This window comes from Mercenaria mercenaria, chromosome 17 (genome assembly GCF_021730395.1).
Source record: "Mercenaria mercenaria strain notata chromosome 17, MADL_Memer_1, whole genome shotgun sequence".
Taxonomy (NCBI): domain Eukaryota; kingdom Metazoa; phylum Mollusca; class Bivalvia; order Venerida; family Veneridae; genus Mercenaria; species Mercenaria mercenaria.
The window spans coordinates 25,166,485-25,186,288 of record NC_069377.1 but is presented as its reverse complement, the minus strand read 5'-3'; the positions used below and the strand labels follow the sequence as shown (position 1 = coordinate 25,186,288).

The window sequence follows — 19,804 nt, the reverse complement described above, 5'->3', positions numbered from 1 at the left end:
AACAATCAACTGTAACTGAATGGCATTTAATTATGATTGTAGCTCTGCATAAACAATTAAGTTATATATCTACTAAATTACACAAATTTGATAGGAATTTTCTACATCTGAAGTAAATATCAAAATAAAATGTTTTAGTAAATGATACCCATTGGATATCCTTAAGTTTAGCTGGAGTTCTTCCTAATTACACTCAGATGGAAGCAAGTTTAACTTGATGTACATTGTTCATTGAGTATAATGGTCACTTTAGAAATACAAATGTGTATTTTAAATGGAGACAGTTAACATAAGTTTCATTTCACTTTGATTTCCAAGTAGTTAAAGTTGTTCCTGGAAACTTCCAATAATGACTGATTTAATCAGTGCATTAATTACCCATTATCAGGAATGACCTAAAAATGATCAAAGCAATTGATCAGCCATGGATTGTTGTGAATAATTAATCTTTTTTTTTCTGTCTTAGCAAAATTTTATGTTAGCATGAATTTTAAGTTGGGCCATTCCGATATTATGCTGCATTGTTCAATGCTGTTTTTGAGATGGGAAATGAGCCAGCCAGTTTCTCATTATAAAAAAGAAGAGCATACATACATATAATAGATAAAAAAATAAATTTGTACAGGCAATGGAGATCATAACAGTCAATTATTTTACAATTTTACATGCAAATTTACTTGAGAAATGACATAATTGTGATAGATGTGATGGACTGGAGCAGGTTTTATCACAGTTTACAGCTATCCATGCAGGGACATTATCATATCTAACATTTTCAGCTGTTCCAAGGGATCACCTTTGAGGAGAGGAGGAGATGTTCATTGCAAGCTCTGCAAGTTACTACTGAACTATATCATACCCTATATTGTTTCATTTTAAAAGAACAAGTATCAAAACATTGGATTTGGATTATAAGGACCTGCATCAATCATTTGCAAAAACTGTTTGTTATAATTTTCCTTGTTCTTTTTGGTTATTTGGGGGGTGGGGGGTTGCACAAAATTTGCTTAAACCTTGACTTTAAGAAACTTCAAATTTACAATTTGAGACCCTCTTGGCATTATTTCATCATGGACAGTCCCAGGTGTGTTAGAATTAAGCCAAGTTAAAATTACTGCAGTGGATAGCCTCCTGACATTGAAGGTTTCAATATACATTGGTGAGGAGCAAGTGAAGTCAGAGACCTTAATCACTCGGCCACTGTGAGTGGCCCCTTTCATTGAAACTATCAAGACAGACAATGGGTATTTGTAGCAATAGGATTTTCATGTCTTGCCATCATGGTATTTTCTGTAATTTCATGTATCTATTAATGGGTGAAGCTCTCCTTTAGTGAGGAGAAGAAGCTCTTCTTTTTAGAGGAGAGTATAGTGTTCAGATTAATAAAGGTGGTCAACAGTCCCTGATTTATTACCAACAACATGTGTGTGATGGGGGACATTTTGTATTAGAGTTGATATGCATCGGTCCTTTGGGGATGACGAACTATGATAGATACATCACTATTTGGCTCTGTAGCAGTGTTTTCTTTGTCTGTGTCACCAACCAAATCTTTTCAGGACTTCTCTTTGTTCTGCCATAACAGTGTTACACTGTGGATACAAACTTTGATACAGACGGAGGTCAGATTGACTTTAAGAGAACAGTATGATTCAAATGAAGGCAGCTAATTATATGCTTTTATTCATTTAGCACTGCAGGCATCAGATTGAGATATCTTTTTTCTGCCCATATAATTACCTTTAACATCAATGGTTTATGTGCCATCCATATAAATTTAGTCTGTCAGTTTAAAGGCTCATGAAAAAAGGAGTTTTTTTTTCTAATTGCGCAAATATGGCAATTAAGTTGTTTTCCGCCAAACAAAACTGTCATTTATTGTACTTATTTTGTGTGTAAAAAATTTATTGAAATAGGAAATGAAAAAAAAGTAATGAGAGGCAATGATTTACAGCTAATTCACACCATGATATGGAAATGAAGAGTAAATAGATTTTGGTGGAACTGCTGTTCCATATAATTAATGACAATAGTGTTTATTAAGGAGGTAGGTTACCTTGTTACCAGGGTAAATTCAAATTAGTTGAACCGCATCAATTTTTTGTATTTTGTGTAATATGATGTTTTAACAGCTACAATCTCAATTTCGTTTTTCTCTGGCCCTTCAAGTTCAATTTTTATCCAGGTTTAAAGAACATGACCCTCCAAAGGTATTTTATATTGAAAGAAGAAGGAAAATACGGATATTTAACACTTTTCAGTGTATTTTAGTTTCACTGATATCCGTAGAAGTCTGCATAATTGATAATTTTACTAGTATGCGCGTTAGCTTTCTAATATAAGCTTAAAATGTATATGTCGCGGGGCTCGTGTTTCCTTGGTAACGCATTTTCGCTCATTTTTAAACAACTATGTATAAAAACGGGGTTTTCGACGGCTTCAGTGCCATTCTGTTAATAACCAACATGGAATATTTGGGTAATATTATTAGCAAAATACCAAGCACTTTACATGGTACCCTATTTTTCTTAAAGTTTAAAGTAACCATGGCAACAGAGATGTTTAAAATAGCTTATATCTTGCTTTTTGTCGCAATTTCTTATAAAAAATATTGCATAAAATTATCTTTCTTGTTAATGTAGCTTCAAAACATATTATTTCAAACGTAAGTTATATTTTCATGTTATTTGTATTTATTCAAACAAATTTCACAGCTTAAAATACTTACAGCAGTACCCTTCGTCTTGCATTTTTCATGGAAAAATCGTTCAGCATGTGCTATTATTCTCGTGGATGTTGTTGAAATGAAAATAAAAAGCCGAAGCTGTGTTCCTTAAATAGACCAGTGTCAACGCTTTTGAATTTTACATTTAGATATATAGGTCACGGGCTTCGTTTCCATGGTAACATCAATTCAATTCAAGAAATCACAATTTTCTACTGAAATTTGAACAATTTTAGAGCTTAGTTTTAGTATATAACTAACAAATTATCAACGAAAACTGAAAAATAGGTAATACAAATCAAACTGCAAGTTTTTTATTTGAAAATGGCCGTAACAAGTAACCTTTCACCCAATTATATTCCAAATAACATCGGTTACCATCATCCATTTTCTTACATTCCGCATAACATTTCAATATAACTACATAAAAGAAGCAAAATATTGATTGTTATTCAGAGCAAAAGACTCATAAATAATATTTCAGCAAATAATAGCTGTTTGAAAATAGTTCAAATAAAGAAAATGCACAGAATTACGTACTTTCAAAATAAAAGCTATTAAATTTGCGCGGTAACTGACACGTAACGTCATGACGTCAATGACGTCATTTTAAAGCAACATTGTTTTGAAGCGTTTCTGCGGCAATTTATTCATTATTTCTGCATTATTAAACCATAAAGCATCAGCTCGGAGACAGGTTCATGATTTGTTTTCAGAAGAATGGATTTACAAACACATTTAGTTTGTCGTAAACGTCGTCGCAAATCGTCACGTTAGCTTCCGGTTGGACATGCGCACTTACAAATATGAAGGTAACCTACCTCCTTAAGTAATCTAGACTGTGATGGCTTCACATAAATATTTGATGAGTTTGATATAATTTTATCAGTATATGAGCCGTGCCATGGGAAAACCAACATAGTGGGTGTGCGACCAGCATGGATCCAGACCAGCCTGCGCATCCGCGCAGTCTGGTCAGGATCCATGCTGTTCGCTAACAGTTTCTCCAATTCCAATAGGCTTTAAAAGCGAACAGCATGGAGCCTGACCAGACTGCGCGGATGCGCAGGCTGGTCTGGATCCATGCTGGTCGCACACCCACTATGTTGGTTTTCCCATGGCACGGCTCATATAAGGTCTCATTTATTTTCTGAACATTAATCATTTAGTTCGTTAGTTAATATAGCGGAATGAAGGTTGCTTTTTGTGAGAACTTAAGTGTTCTCCCATGCATTTAATCAGTTAGAGTTTATTGCCCTTGGACATTTTTTTTTCGTAATGGAAATTTTATGGAATTCTTTAAAATTCATCAACCATTTATTTATATTGTTTTGGGCATTACATTAATTGTTTTGGATAATATTTCATATTACTCATTGCATAAATTTGTTTTATTAAATATGAGTCATTTTGACATTAAATGTCCGTACATAAAGAAAGATAACAAGTAATTTTTAAAACTTGAAAATCATTGTTTGTTTTTCTCCCAATTATAAATCAGCGATTTTCAACAAAGGCATAAGGCCTCTCAAGCATGTATATTTATATATTTGTCATCATTGCCCTTCAAACTGGTCTAAAAGCTGTTGTCTTTGTTTTAAAAAAAGTCCTTGTAAAAATGGATTGGAAACTGCTCAAATACCATGACATTTCTATAAATTTATTTCAAGTTTGAGGGTATCGGTTTCATTTAAATAATTACTCCCATACTGGTGACAAAATCACGCTTCTGTGGACAGTGGTAATTGAATTATGTAGCATGACATTTTGAAATAGAAAAAAATTGTGATTGATTTTAGAGAAAAAATCCAATAGATATTACAAGCGATTTAAGTTGGGATTTCTTGTATTATGTAGGGATGATTTATTTTCCAATAATTGATAGCAAATTGATACCACAAAAGAAAAATAGCCCGAACTATTTTGCTAATCTTAATAGCTGCTTGAAACAAAAAAATCTGTTTCAAAATAAGATTTTTTTCTCACCTTTAATAAAAATGTCACATGTCATGAAGAGGAAGGAATTTCCTCTAGTCCTAATAGACAGCAATTGCAAGCTTTAAAATGCCATGCACTGAAACAAAAACACGTATGATACGAGAAATGAAGGAACTATGTGCCAAAGCATTCTCCGTACGTGTAATTAAATACGCCTCTCATTTGTGTATACTGCAGATCACGACTTAATACGTTTAACATCCACACAACAATTTTATTTCATTAACTGCATGGCACAAGATCTTTAGCTTCAAGGTTTAGAGACCAGTCTCTGAATGCAACTCTGCCATTGGTCAATTTCAAATTTTTGCTGAGAAATCAACCAATCAGAATGCTGGAGATTTGAGATAGGTCTCGAAACATGGTTTTACAGCCGTAGACGTCTGTCAGTTTCTTCTTCCTTTCTCATGCATGTGGAGAAGTTGTTTGATACTAAATTAATTGGGAACCGGGTGTGATATTATTGTAACTGAACCTATATATAGAGTCAATAGTTTTGCAATATAAAACTGTTTAAAACTGTACTTTTGAGAGTAAGGTTGTGTGCATTGATGTCTCGGCATTGTAACCTGATCCACATTAGTAAAAATTCTACTCAAGTACATATATAGGAAAACAATTATCCATTCCAGTTACTTATTCAATTTTTTTTCCTTAATGTTAAAATTGATACGTGTGATTTCGGGAGACACACTTTTTTTGTACAAGCTGCTTGTCCATATGTTTGTCCACTAGGTTTTTAGTCTGCTGCATGCTTTTTAACCCCCTGAAAGGATTTTAAAACAACTTAGCACATGTCATACAGAGCACAAATTTTATTTTGATCAGTTTAAGGTCAAGGCTGTTAAGATCAAAGGTCAGATAGACAGAGTCCACTCTGTATCTTCTTAACTGAGACTTTTGAGGATTTTCAAATAATTTGGCACAAATGTTCACTGCAATCTTGGGTAGCAGAAATGTGTCTTCTACTATAAAATCAAGGAATCTTCTTTTGTTATAGTCAGATATTACATATCAGTGTACTCTTCCATTTAAATGAGGGGCCTCCGTGGCCGAGTCAGGTTAACCGTTAAGGTCACTGACTTCAAATCACTTGCCCCTCATCGATGTGGGTTCGAGCCTCACTCAGGGCGTTGAATTCTTCATGTGAGGAAGCCATCGAGCTGGCTTACGGAAGATCGGTGGTTCTTCCCAGGTGCCCGCTCATGATGAAACAGTGCACGGAGGGGCACCTGGGGTCTTCCTCCACCATCAAAGCTGGAAAGTCACCATATGACCTATAATTGTGTTGGTGCGACGTTAAACCCAACAAATCCATTTAAATGAAGTGGTATGAAGAGACATGCATTTATTTTTCAAAAGCAGTCTCGAGTTTTCTTCATAGAAATATCATGATACGGATCAAGACTAAATTATCACGACAAATGGAGGGGAGTAATGTAGCGCAGTGTAATTGACTTTCATTTCAAAATTTCTCCAAAGAGTATCACAACAAAAGAAGATCAAAAAAACATTAACAATGTTTTTGTTCGTTCTTTTCAAGTTTTGCGTTCAATATGAGAAAACTTTAAATAAGCAGTATAAAACCAATTTTCCCCTTCTGGGATATTGCCTCCATATATTGCCTCCGTGTTTATTTCAATGTGACATGTCAGCAACAGCGAAACAAGATAACTGCGGGTATCAATAGCTCTTTTATAATCTCAAAACTTTTACTTAAAGAAAAAAAGAGAAATATAAGAAGGCAGTGGCAGTGTAATTTTCATGAGGAAGAGTGAATTTTTTTCTTAAAAAAATGTGCAAAAGTTGCTCGAAAAATGGAACAAAATGTATGTATTAATAATTATTGTCTATATGCTTATTGTCATGGAATAAATTTTGATGCCAAGCTGATGTGCCACCAGGCATTTTATTACTCTTAATAGCTAGCATATTGAAACTAGACCCGCCAATTGCCCTTTCCTTTAAGTTCTGGAAAATTGAAGATGACCAGTGTTAAGTCAGACAGACTGTAATGGTAAAAGACATCTGCCACTGACCTTCCAGGCACTACCACCCACTTAGATTAAATACATGGGTGTCGGTAAAAAGCTATACATTATTAAGCTTATGATAACTTGTTGAAATCTCTCCAACAATAAATAAAGTTTGATTTGATTTGATTTGAAAGAAATTCTATGTACCAAGTTGGGTTTGGAATCAGCGACCATGATTTAAAGATATTGACATTAATGTCTGAGCAACAGATGCATGTCAAGACTTCTTTGGTATGCCAATTCCTGGACTAAGATTACAGATGGTATCATTGACCATAAAAAACATCAAAGGCAAAAGTAGTCACATCCATCATAAAATTCAATAAAAAGTCTGAATATGTTCATTGACAAATATTTTGTCTAACAACAGATTGTGGGGTGTCAAATTTGAATTGAGATGTTCAAATGCTGGATGAAGCATGTGGTCTTTACACACGCTCAGTCACTTATACCCATAATGCTCTTGTTTAATCAGGCGACGGTAATCCTTTAATACAGCCATTGTCTAGAGCTATGGCGTATTCGACACAATATGGCTACTGTTTTTGTTCTAAGGGAATTTTTTATCAGGAATTGGATGGCTTCTACTCACAACTAATTAAGATAGATTGAACGACAAATATAAAAACTGGCAAATTCTAATTAATTAATTACAGTCGATACTCTTGGGCAACATTGCTGAAGTTTGAAGTGCTTGCAAAAACTTTCAGAAACTTTGATACAACTCTGCCATAATGAGTCAACGGCATCTTCTTTTTTTTTGGAAGTAGATAAGATGTCTTGGGATGAAGTATTTGATATTTAACTGAAGTTTAGACAATTCTTTTCATAGAATATGACATTGTCGGTAGTGATATAGTTTTAAGAAACATGCTTTTTAGCTCGACTATTCATAGAATAGTGAGCTATTGCACTCGCCCATGCGTCAGCGTCCGCGTCCGCGTCCCATTTTGGTTAAGGTTTTGTATGTAAGTTGGTATCTCAGTAACCACTTGTGGGAATGGATTGAAACTTCACACACTTATTCACTGTGACAAACTGACTTACATTGCACAGGTTCCATAACTCTATTTTGCGTTTTTACAAAATTATGCCCCTTTTTCGACTTAGAAATTTTTGGTTAAGGTTTTGTATGTAAGCTGGTAACTCAGTAACCACTTGTGGGAATGGATTGAAACTTCACACACTTATTCACTGTGATGAACTGATCTACATTGCACAGGTTCCATAACTCTATTTTGCTTTTTTACAAAATTATGCCCCTTTTTCGACTTAGAAATTTTTGGTTAAGGTTTTGTATGTAAGCTGGTATCTCAGTACTTACTAATGGGAATGGATTGAAACTTCACATACTTGTTCACTATCATGATCTGACATGCACTAAGCAAGTCCCATAACTCTACTCTCTTTTTTTCAAAATTATGCCCCTTTTTCGACTTAGCAGTTTTTGGTTAAATTTTTGTTTGTAATCTGATATCTCAGTATCCACTAATTAGAATGGATTGAAACTTCATACACTTGTTCACTGTCATGATCTAACATGCACTGTGAAGGTCCCATAACTCTACTTGGCATTTTTACAAAATTAGCCCCTTTGACTTAGCAGTTTTTGTAAGTTTTTGTATAAGCTGGTATCTCAGATCCACAATTGAAAGGATTGAACTTCACACCTTGTCACTGTCATGATATGACATGCGTACAGAGGTTCAATACCTCACTTGCATTTACAAAATTATGCCCCTTTTTCAACTTGTATTCATTCAATGACAAGGCTGTTGAATAGTCGAGCGTTGCTGTCTCCGACAGCTCTTGTTAACCTTAGCCTTCTGGCAGCAAATGATTTTGCCTTTTCGACCACTGCAGACCAGCTGCTTGAGATCTGATTAAAATCTGCCTACCTCGGCTGAATGCGTGTCCTTTAAGGGTATGGATAAGTTTGATAGTCAGGTCTTGGAGGCAGTAGTTTTTACTGAAAGTTAGAAATTTTCTGCAGAGATTTATTTTCTGTCAATTTAAGCCAGTGAGATATTTATAATGCATATTTTGACCACAAGTACCAGTGCAGATTAAAAAAATTTGCACGTTTTACCTCGCGAAAAAGTCTCATTTTATGGTACTTCCATTGAACACCCTACACAAGTTACAGACAGGATGAGCGGAGAGGAGAGTCATGTCTGAATCATCAAGGCACCACAGGGCTCTGTCTGTAAAGTTTTTGTGAAATTATTTCTGAACCCCGACCTAACTGTCTAGTAAAATTTCATTTTGGTCTCCGTGTTCGCCATGAGAATGCTCCGTGAAACAAAGAAAGTTTGTAATGATGCTGGTTTTAATTATTTTCTGTCTTGTCTGACATTTTTGCTACATGCAGTGTTTCTAATCTCAAACAGGAATATTTTCAAGAGGTTGTATTTTGTTTTGTTTATTTTGTTTCAGTTGCTCCTACACAATTAAGGAAATTGTGTGATAATTATGGTGATTTTACAGCTTAATGCTGGAGGATGTCCGGCCATTATTTGATTTCTTTCAGGCATGGGAGGCCTGTTGGGTGGTTACCATTGACCTTCCTTCAGTCAGCATGATTATGCTTCCTCATTCAGAAGGGCTTTATACTTATAGTTGTGAGGGTCTTAAGTGATTTGTAGTGAACCACTCTTAACCACTCTGCCACAGAACCCGCCACACAACACAGTTCTTGCTATTATAGTTCTCTTATAAGTTATGGTTCTCATTTGCTAAATTATCTCTTTAGTAACATCGTCGAGATATACGTCATCAACAAGGTATCTATTGTAGAGATACATTTTATTGTGTATGTTTATACAATAAACGTTGGAAAATCTTCACATGCAATAACTTTTGTTTTTGCTTACAGAATTCACGTTTTTTTAACCATAAAGAAATTGTGGGGTTGTAAATGAAGTGTTGGCAGTAAGCGTTAATTGCACGAGGAACTTATAAAATGTTTGTGACGACTTCTGCAAAACACTTACATTAAACACTCTACCGCCATAGAATCTACGTCGTGTTTTTTACGGTTTCGCAATTTCTTCCTATTGGTATGGGAGAGACGATGTTTGCCGCTAAATAAAAAAGGAATTTGTAGTGAGATTCCCTACAAGTTGTTGCTGAGAGGCTGGAAAATCTAATTTGGAGCTGGCCAGAGATCAATGGAGTACTTTATTTGTATTGATACAGGCTATATCCTATTATACGGACATGATATTTTGATGTGGCCGTGTAGATTTCTTGCAGACTCTATATAACAGAATGTAATCAAATCAAGATAGTATCTTTCGGCAATCCGGTGTATATTTTTGTTTCCGAAGAATATATAAACAAAGTGTGTTTAGGGAGGTGATATGGAAAGCGATACTTGTATTACTAGTAATCAAGCAATGTGTGAGAATCATGTATCCGAAGCAGAGCTTCATTGTTTTGGAAATAGATTACTCAAGGAAAGGGATGTGAAGTTACAGGGCACAGTTACAGTAATGAATATTGAAGAGTATGAAAGTGTAGCATGGGTGTACTTTATAATACAGCTTAATGTCCCATAATGATTTTAAATGTACGTAAAAAAAAAAGCTGCTGTCCAAACTTTTATGGTTGGAAAAGCACTATAATTTTCAATATTGCATAGACTATCATTAAAGTGTTAAAGGGAGGTAAATCAGAAACAGTAGATTCAACAATACTTCCCACTAATTGAACTAAATTTTCAAACCTTTGACATCTATGTAAGGAAACAATCACATTATCAAAGTCATTATGAAGCAGAATGGTCTTTTAAAGGGTGAAGTTTCAACTCCAAGTGTTATAAGCACCATCAAAGCAGGAGCTGTTTAACTCCAGTAGTTTCAGTTTTTTTTTTCTGAATGTTATTTCTTGAGCCATGTCATTATCCAGAATGTTATTTTGTGAGCCATGCCATTATCCAGAATGTTATTTTGTGAGTCAATTGCCATTATCCAGAATGTTATTTATTCTGGATATTTTGTGAGCCATGTCATTATCCAGAATGTTATTTTGTGAGCCAGTTGCCATTATCCAGAATGTTATTTATTCTGGATATTTTGTGAGCCATGCCATTATCCAGAATGTTATTTTGTGAGCCAATTGCCATTATCCAGAATGTTATTTATTCTGGATATTTTGTGAGCCATGTCATTATCCAGAATATTATTTTGTGACAGTATAACTAGCACTGAGTACATTACAGATTCTGATCATAAACAGGGCTCAGTTGCATTTCTTTTCAAGGTTTTTAATTCTATTTTCACAATGTATATTCAATATTCTATTTTAAGTCTGAGAGTTACAGTTCATCTTCTTTTTTTTCATTCCAAATTGGATGTTACAGGCCTATCCTTTGTTACTTGTTTATGAATTGGTTCCCACTTGTTTCAGCTATGATATATTAATAAAACCGGTAAAACTCAGTTATTTTGACACTATCGAGGTATTTATCTATACCTTCTAAATGGATGTCTGAAGTTTTCAAATGAAATAGAAATTACTGCTGTGAAATGCAGTTTATCTCATCTGATAAACTGCAGTTTATCTCTGAAATTTCAGCTCCTTGAAATCAAGAGGAAATTTTAAAAAAGACCTAACTATGTTTATATCCTTACATTCTCAACAGCAATAAGTTTCTAGACATAATTGTCATATTAATAATTTATATACCGAGATTATGGGAATAGATAAAAGATAAAAGATCATCTGATTATTGATAAGTGAGAAAAAAATGTTGATGCAGGAGTATTGTTGTTAACTGAGTTAAGTTTCAGGGTTTTTTCTTGCTGTTTTGGGAACATAGCCTATACCCCCAAAATTGGGAATTTTGACACGACCAATTTTGCATTTTTGATGTAGTTTTTAATTTTGATTATTAATTAATAAGTAAAAATTGTTTGCTTGTTTGCAATGGTTTTTAAATCATACTGATAGGTCATAATTATGGTGAATGCTTGGAGGATGTCCCAAAGTGTGTCCCCACTGACATTTATTTCAGGCAACGTTCAAACCCCCATCAACAATATGCAGTTAGAGACCTTATAATCACTCTGGCGCTTAAAGGCTGCATTGATCATGTTGATAAAAGTCATAGTTTATATACATTCCAGTTCAATTAATTTAAATGTAATTTGTTCATATTTACAGTGTCATTGCATTTCATTTTAAACATCATTAATCATCAAAAACTTGAAAGGTATTCTCCATCCTCCCATTACAGTTATATTAAATGACAAAACATTATTTTATCCCGTGAGAAGTCATTATGAAGCAATTGGAACTTTTTTGTGCAGTCATATTATTTGTCCTTAATTCTATGGTGCTTACCATGTAAATCAAATGAAACAGTAATGAAATTTACCACACAGCTTGATTACCTGTAATTATGTCACAATGATACATTGAAAGTCATTATGGTAACTTTCCAGCTTTTCATAGCGGATGATTTGATTCCACAGTACCCCGCCCAGCATTATTTCTCGGGTATTGGCAGTGGCAATGGGGGTATGGCTTATTTGTTGTTACAGGCCAAGCGGGGCTTGAACCCATAGAAGTAACAAATCCAGCAAATAGACTCAGTCAGGAGGCCTAAAGGGTGTATGGCCAAACGGAAGAACAAAGAATACTAAGAAAAGTTGTCTTGGCAATTTACTGCTGTAAACGTCTTTGTAATTCATTATTGTAATGCTCAGGGAAAATGTATAGCTTTACATTCTTGGCGGTATCTGATGTAAATTTAATGAAAGGAAAGCAATATAGGGAGATAAAAAAATAATGACATATTTTCTACGATTAATGAAAAAAAACTATCTCGATATAAAATCTCATATTTTTCTGATCTTATTTAGTTCTCCGATCTCATGTGGCATGCTGTTTCTGCTTTGTGACAATCTGTATTGGCGGGGATTATAGAGGCATGGGCAATCTTGGGAAACGTAGACAGAATGCGCAATTAAAGAAAGCGATTTTGAAAAAGAAAATCAATGTTGTTGTACTTGGCTTGATTATGACAAAGTTCATATCGAGGTGTTGACAAGGTTTTATCCCCAAGAATTACATTGGAAAACAGAATTTTTAATGCAGCTTTCATTAAATGCTGGTGCGTTGGTGCAGAGATTGCACCGCGTAAACAAGGTTAACAGATTATAATGTGATTGCCAATATGACCACACAAGAAGGCTTACAACACGACACAGGAGCCTATAATGATTGCGAAAAAAAAGATTCCAAATGGGAATATACTTATTCATTTGACTCTTCTTTATTTTTTACACATGAAGTAATTTAATCTAATTTTAATGCTAAAAAGAATAATTTTTACAGGATTTTTCCAGGGCTTTTCCGAGGGTTCTCACAGGGCACAATTAATATCCCACCCCATCTCAAAGCATTTATAGCTAGCTCGGAAGACTTAAGCTTGCTTCACCAAGCTTAATTAAAGTTGATATAGTTACTAACACTGTTGTTGATTAAAAACTGGTAAGACAGGGGTCAACTATAGGTAGATGCACTTAGTATAGATCCATTTCATAAGGAGTAAAGCATGAAATTCATTAAGAAAGTCCTTGTGCAGTTTAATATCGTAGATCTTGAAAGTACATTGTACTGTAAAAGTGAATGTAAATTTGAATGCATCATTGAATGTTCAAGTTTTTTTTTCTGCCCACTTAACTTGTGGATTATTTAAACCACGCCATGAGAAAGCCAACATAGTGCGTTTGCGACCAGCATGGATCCAGACCAGCCTGCACATCCGCACAGTCTTATCAGGATCCATTCTGTTCGCTAATGGTTTCTCTAATTGCAATAGACTTTGAAAGCGAACAGCATGGATCCTGACCAGACTGCACGGATGTGCAGGCTGGTCTGGATCCATGCTGGTCGCAAACACACTATGTTGGTTTTCTCATGGCGTGGCTCATTTATTAAAGATGATATCACACCTGATGTGAATAAGGTTGATGAGGACAACACTTGTCTTTAATTTCTTTCAATGATCTTGTCTGAAAAATGTTTCTGTTCGTAAACAATATAACTCAGACATTAAACACCACTAGACACAACTGAATGTGAAACAGAGTTTGAAATTTATGCAAATGAAAGTGCAGAATTTTGCATTAGATAAAATCTTGAGAATAAATCATTTTAAAATGGTGCTTCCCAAGCAAGGAGATGCATTTAAGATGCATGATCTGTTCTGCAGTTGTGTCCAAACCGTCATAAACAAGGGGCGATACCGTAATAAATAAGCTGCGATACTGTCATAAAGAAGGTGCGACACTGTCATAATGTAATGTGTGACACCGTCATAAATATTAGGTGCAGTGGTGTCATAAACTAGGTGCACTATCGTAATTTTCTGTTTTAAGCTGCTTTGCTGACTAACAATAATACTTTGTGAGGAATCAATTAGTCAGAGCAAGTGTGTCCGTAATAATACGATTACTTTCTTCTGAAGGAAAAAACATACTTAAAAAAAAAGGAAAGTGAGCTGTTATGTAGACGGAATGATGAAAATCTTTGTATTTTGTTGAAGAACTATATTGATCGGACATTACAGACTATTCAAAAGGCATTGAAGGAAAGTTGTGTATGGATACAGTGGCTTGATAAGCTGAATTCCATCTATAGTTAGAAATGATACGAGTTTAATTTATCGATTGCTAAAGGAAATTGTTGTTCAGAGAATAGAAAGCTATCTATCCGCCATTTATCTGTAATCAAATAGAAGGCTGCTCTCCGAGTTACACACAATTAAATTTTCTCTAATATCATTCTACGACAAGATTGTAGCGGGAGAGAATAGCGGAGATAGTTTTTTTTTCTTTAAGACAATTTTCATTGTGGGTTGGTTTTTTTCTGTATGAAAGTACTCTTTCTCTGATATAGAAGAAACTGTCAGTGGTATCATCAGTCTGTCAGAATTTTTATGTAAATTGTAACCTCTATATTGAATGAATGATCAGAAATCTCTAACCGAGTTCTAAGAAGTTAACTACATACAGTAAACTGTTGTATATACTATATTTTGTGAAACGGCAAAAGAGCTATAGGCACTTGCAAATTGGTTAAATTTGGACCTTCAGTGGACATTTTCATTCTCAACATCACACAAGTCTTGACCATAGCACCATGTTTAATAGGCTCAGACTGATTAACCTTTAGCATGCTAGATAAATTGTCGTCTGCTGGAAATGTCGTCTGCTAAAATTGTAAAGTTCATTCAATTTGCTCCAAAATTGGAAGAAATATTGTCAGAGTAGCAAACAGCTTGGAACCTGATCAGACGCCGATTTAATCGGCGTCTGATCTGGTTCCAAGCTGTTTGCAAAGGCTGTTAAATTCGCCTGCAGCAGGCTAAGGGTTAACTGTGTAAGGAATTCATGTGAATTACATTTTTAGACCCCAAAATAAATTAATTTTCTAAATTGGAAAAAAAAATCAAGCTGATATGACTTTGATGTTTACAGGCATTGTAACACTAAGCCAACAAAATGAGCTTACAGGCATAACAGTTGGCTAAAATATGAGTTCACTGGCATCACAGTAGGCTAAAATATGAGTTCACTGGTATTACAGTAGGCTAAAATATGAATTCACTGGCATTACAGTTGGCTAAAGTATGAGTTCACTGGCATTACAGTAGGCTAAAATATGAGTTCACTGGCATTACAGTTGGCTAAAGCATGAGTTCACTGGCATTACAATAGGCAAAAATATGAGTTCACTCAGTCTGGCATTACAGCAGGCTAAAATATGACAGTTGGCTAAAGTATGAGTCCACTGGCATTACAGCAGGCTAAAATATGAATTCACTGGCATTACAGTTGGCTAAAGTATGAGTTCACTGGCATTACAGTTGGCTAAAATATGATTTCACTGGCATTACAGTTGGCTAAAATATGAGTTCACTGGCATTACAGTAGGCTAAAATATTAGTTCACTGGCATTACAGTTGGCTAAAGTATGAGTTCACTGGCATTACAGTAGGCTAAATATGAGTTTATTGGCATTACAGTAGGCTAATGTATGAGTTCACTGGCATAACAGTATGCTAAAGTATGCATTCACTGGCATTACAGTAGGTTAAAGTATGAGTTCACTGACATTACGGCATTACAATAGGCAAAAATATGAGTTTACAGACATTACAATAGGTTAAAATGTGATTTCACTGGCATTACAATAGGCAAAATATGAGTCTGCTGGCATGACAATTGGCCAAAAAAGAGTTTACAGGCCTTGCAGAAGGCAAAAACTTGAGATTACAGGCATTACAATAAGCAGAAAAAATCAAGCTCTTTACTAAACTTAAAGCTCATTTCAGTATAACTTGTTTTTTTCAATGTTGTTCTTTTTTTACCATTTAATTAATTTTCATAAAATGTTATTTGTAAAGAGGTCGAGACGCGTGGAATGCCTCATTCAGTTGCTGCTTTTCAGGCTAGAGTAAACAGTTGCCGCAGTCAAATCAAGGCTGTGTAAACAGGGCTATTTTCGTTTGCTTTTTCAAACCTGTCACTTAATAATTACAAAAGACTGTTATTTCACAATGAAGGAGCATTACACATTGATCTTCCTTTAAATTGCACTTTGAATCAATCTCGCCATGAATACAATGCGTCAAATTGGTCATTTAATACCGAAACGGCATCCTGCCACGCTGAATACGGACTGTAAGAGAAAATGACAATTACTCTGCCGTCATATAGATAATCGCCATAAACCGAAGGCAGGTGATCCCGCTAAATCAATACCAATACTATGCTGACAATACAAACTGCTGAAGTTGATTATTCTTTCGGGAAATCCAATCCCAAACAATTACTGCTCGTATTTTCGAAGTTGGACATTTTCCCTCGACTTTAATGACTCTGTGTAAGATTTTTGCTCTCAGTTTTGCGTGTTACTCAATATTATGGAGTCTTGGATAAAATGCTTTAAATTTTTTACACGGTTATTCATTGTCTGCAGTTGACAATGCTAAGTACCATTGTTAAATACAGCTTTGTCAATTTAAGTGATGTCTGATTGATGTGTGAATGATTGAGTGATTAAAAAAGAGGAATACCCAAGAGACATTTTTTAGCACAAAGCTATTGTGTAAAGTTCAATAAAGTGCAGAATTTTTTTTCACAAGTTTATCAACAATAAATAATTCATGAGATTTTTTAAACGTACACTGATATGCAGCACCTGCCTAAGAAATGTTAAGAATTACTTACTCGATATATGCTCCCATGTGTCTTGCTGGCGACTTTGTGAACTTTTGTCCACAAAATTTAAAAACAAAAGAACGCAAATAAATGGTAAATCCATAAGCATAATATTCCACTGTACCTTCATGGCTCACTGTGATGGCTGAACTAACACAAAAAGATAATAAAATTAGTTACATTTTTGTTAAATATCCGTTAAAATAAATATTTATGAATTAATTTTTAAACAAAAGTTTAACCTCTATGTTTATGCATGAGCATTAACCCTTGACCTCATATGTCACAGCATCAGAATTTGATGAAGAGAATTATCAAAAAAAGTTCCATTTAAACCTAATTTTTGTTAAAACTTTTCATTAAGTCCGCTAAGTCTGGGATGAAAGTAACTGTTTAAATGATTTATCACGTAAATCCAAGGAAATGAAGCTCACAGAACACTACAATATACACTGACAGTTAGCCATGTGCTTGGGTTAATTATAGCACAGTGTATTGACAATCAACATTGGAGAACCAATCAGATTTGCTGTACTCTTCATTGGGGGAGGTAATCTGGATACTGAGATTGAACAGACAATATTTTTAGAAGGGTTTTCTACCTTGGTCCATAAAATGCTATCATGTTTGCAAGCAGTGTGATATATATTGGGCCTGAATGAAGAAAATTCGAGCTATGTATGAAGTAAACCTAGATATGACTGCTTGATGTTGCAGGAATAAATGGAAATAAATTATTTGATTCTTTTGTTTCCAGGAAGATTTTGTGCCACAGAATGGGAACCAGGTGTTGTGGTATAGTTGTGGACCAACTGTGTATGACTCCTCGCACATGGGACATGCTCGTTCATACATTTCGTTTGACATCCTGCGGAGGGTGATGACAGATTATTTCAACTACAATATTACATATTGTATGAATGTCACCGATATTGATGATAAGGTTTGTACTTTTCTAAAGGGACTGGATTCCAGATTTTGGCTAAAAATGATCTTTCTACAAAGTTGTAGTTTGGTCATATTATGAACAATAAAACATGACTTTTTTGTTTCTAAACTATGTAAGAAAGTCAAGACAAATAGACATGTCAGTCAGGAATCGAACTCCTTGTAACAGTCAGTTTTTTCCCCAGTCAGCTTTTTCCGGTTTGCCTTGCCAATATAACTTTTCTACCACCTTGACCTAGGCTATACACCATGGAGGAATTACTTGAGGTCTGTTATATAAAGCTTTAAAATAAAGGCAGTTTGTTTAAAGTTCTACGGATTGGAATACACATACAACACAGTAAAACACTTACTGCTAACACATGAGGACAAGCAGTCCAGGTCAGCAATGACTTGAGCCAATAATTTTTCGTAGTTCAATGAGGGAATGGCACATTTTATAGAATACTTTTGATACCATGTGGACTTTGTCCCACTGATGTCAATAGATCCTAACCAGGACATTATCTACTGTGGTGACATACTTAACCGAGCTGCAGTGGCCTAAGGGATAAGGTACCTGCCCTGTAATCGGGAGATGGAAGGTTCGAGCCCTGTCAGAAGAGGGTCTTGATACTGAAGAGAGACCGGTTGTTGAGCCGCCAGCTTGTTAAATAATGGATACCGATTGCCTACCTGCCTGGTGCCTGGCATTAAAAAAGTAGGAATCAGGAAGTAATGCTGTTCAATGTATGTAGGTGTCTCATAAGCCAATTTGGCTGACCCTTTCAGTAGTGGTGACACTATAATAAACAAACATTTTACTTCACTTTCTATATGTTGGCAGAGAAGGTGGGTGTGCCATTTTTTTAGCAACTCAGATTTGACTATTTTGCAAGGAATAATACCAAGTTGCTACATTAGATTGTTTATAAAAGTAATACATGTGTGTATACATTATCTTCAGTATTTTAAATGAAAGAATGTTTTGAAAAATTATTACTCTACTTCAGATCATCAAGCGTGCAAGACAGAATCACCTGTTTAACAGTTACGTTGCAGAGAGTAAACCTTGGAACAGTGTTATTGCAGACACTGTTACAGCTATGACGGTATGGACAGTGCCAGTTTTGTTATACTGCCCCTGCAAAATGAAACATTTCTGTTCATGAACGGTGCATGCATATTTCATGAATGGAGTTCATGAACACTTCATGAATTGTTCGTGAAGATAAAATGGTACAAATTCTTGAAACATTCTTAAATACCGTGTTCATGAACAGTGCATGAAAAGTGAAAGTTGACTTCAAGAATTAATGTACATGAACAGTTCATGAATAGTTCTTGATATTTTGTTGAACATTAATAGTTCATGAACTTCCTGCTATATGTTTTTATTGTGCCATTTTATCTTCACGAACTAGCAGTGAACTGTTCATGAACATGATTCTCCATTAGTTCAAAAACTACCGGTCATGAGTAGTGCATGAAAGATTCAAGAAAATAACATCATGATTAATCGTTTATCATTTTATCATGGACAATTCAAGAACTCAGTGTGATTCTTTAGTAGTTCATGAACACTTTAAGGACAGTTCATGTCCAAAAATTTATGAACACAAATCAAGAACTGTTGAAGGTTAGTTCATGAACAGTTTATGTTGAAGTGTTCATGAAGCATTTCGTTTCCATTAGAACGCTATTCCCAGGGAGACATGTTTTCAAATGATTTAACACCCGGGGTGTGAAATGATTTATAATATGGTGGATAAAGAAATTTTTCATTAGGAGATAAAATGGCTATTTCATGGGTGTAATTATTGATTTTGTACTTTCCAACTTTTTAACATAATGAATAGAAATTTTACTTGTTCATTTGAATT

General features: G+C 34.9%; 2 protein-coding genes across 3 annotated transcripts in view; one reads left to right on the top strand and one right to left on the bottom strand.

Moving 5' to 3' along the window:
• Positions 1–17,458, bottom strand: part of LOC123537501 (uncharacterized) — a 90,052-nt gene extending 72,594 nt beyond the window's left edge. Inside the window, exon 1 of one of the 2 annotated variants that reach the window (XM_045321234.2) lies at positions 17,004–17,458. In XM_045321234.2, the coding sequence (XP_045177169.2) occupies positions 17,004–17,124 (121 nt within the window). In that variant the 5' untranslated portion in view covers positions 17,125–17,458. Of the gene's footprint in view, positions 1–4,711; positions 4,758–17,003 lie in introns of those variants that run through there. The other variant, XM_053529288.1, reaches the window with a different exon arrangement.
• Positions 1–19,804, top strand: part of LOC123537502 (cysteine--tRNA ligase, cytoplasmic-like) — a 141,693-nt gene that overhangs the window by 79,562 nt on the left and 42,327 nt on the right. Inside the window, exons 3-4 of the mRNA XM_053529287.1 lie at positions 17,752–17,937; positions 18,935–19,033. Of these exons, the coding sequence (XP_053385262.1) occupies positions 17,752–17,937; positions 18,935–19,033 (285 nt within the window). The remainder of the gene's footprint in view (positions 1–17,751; positions 17,938–18,934; positions 19,034–19,804) is intronic.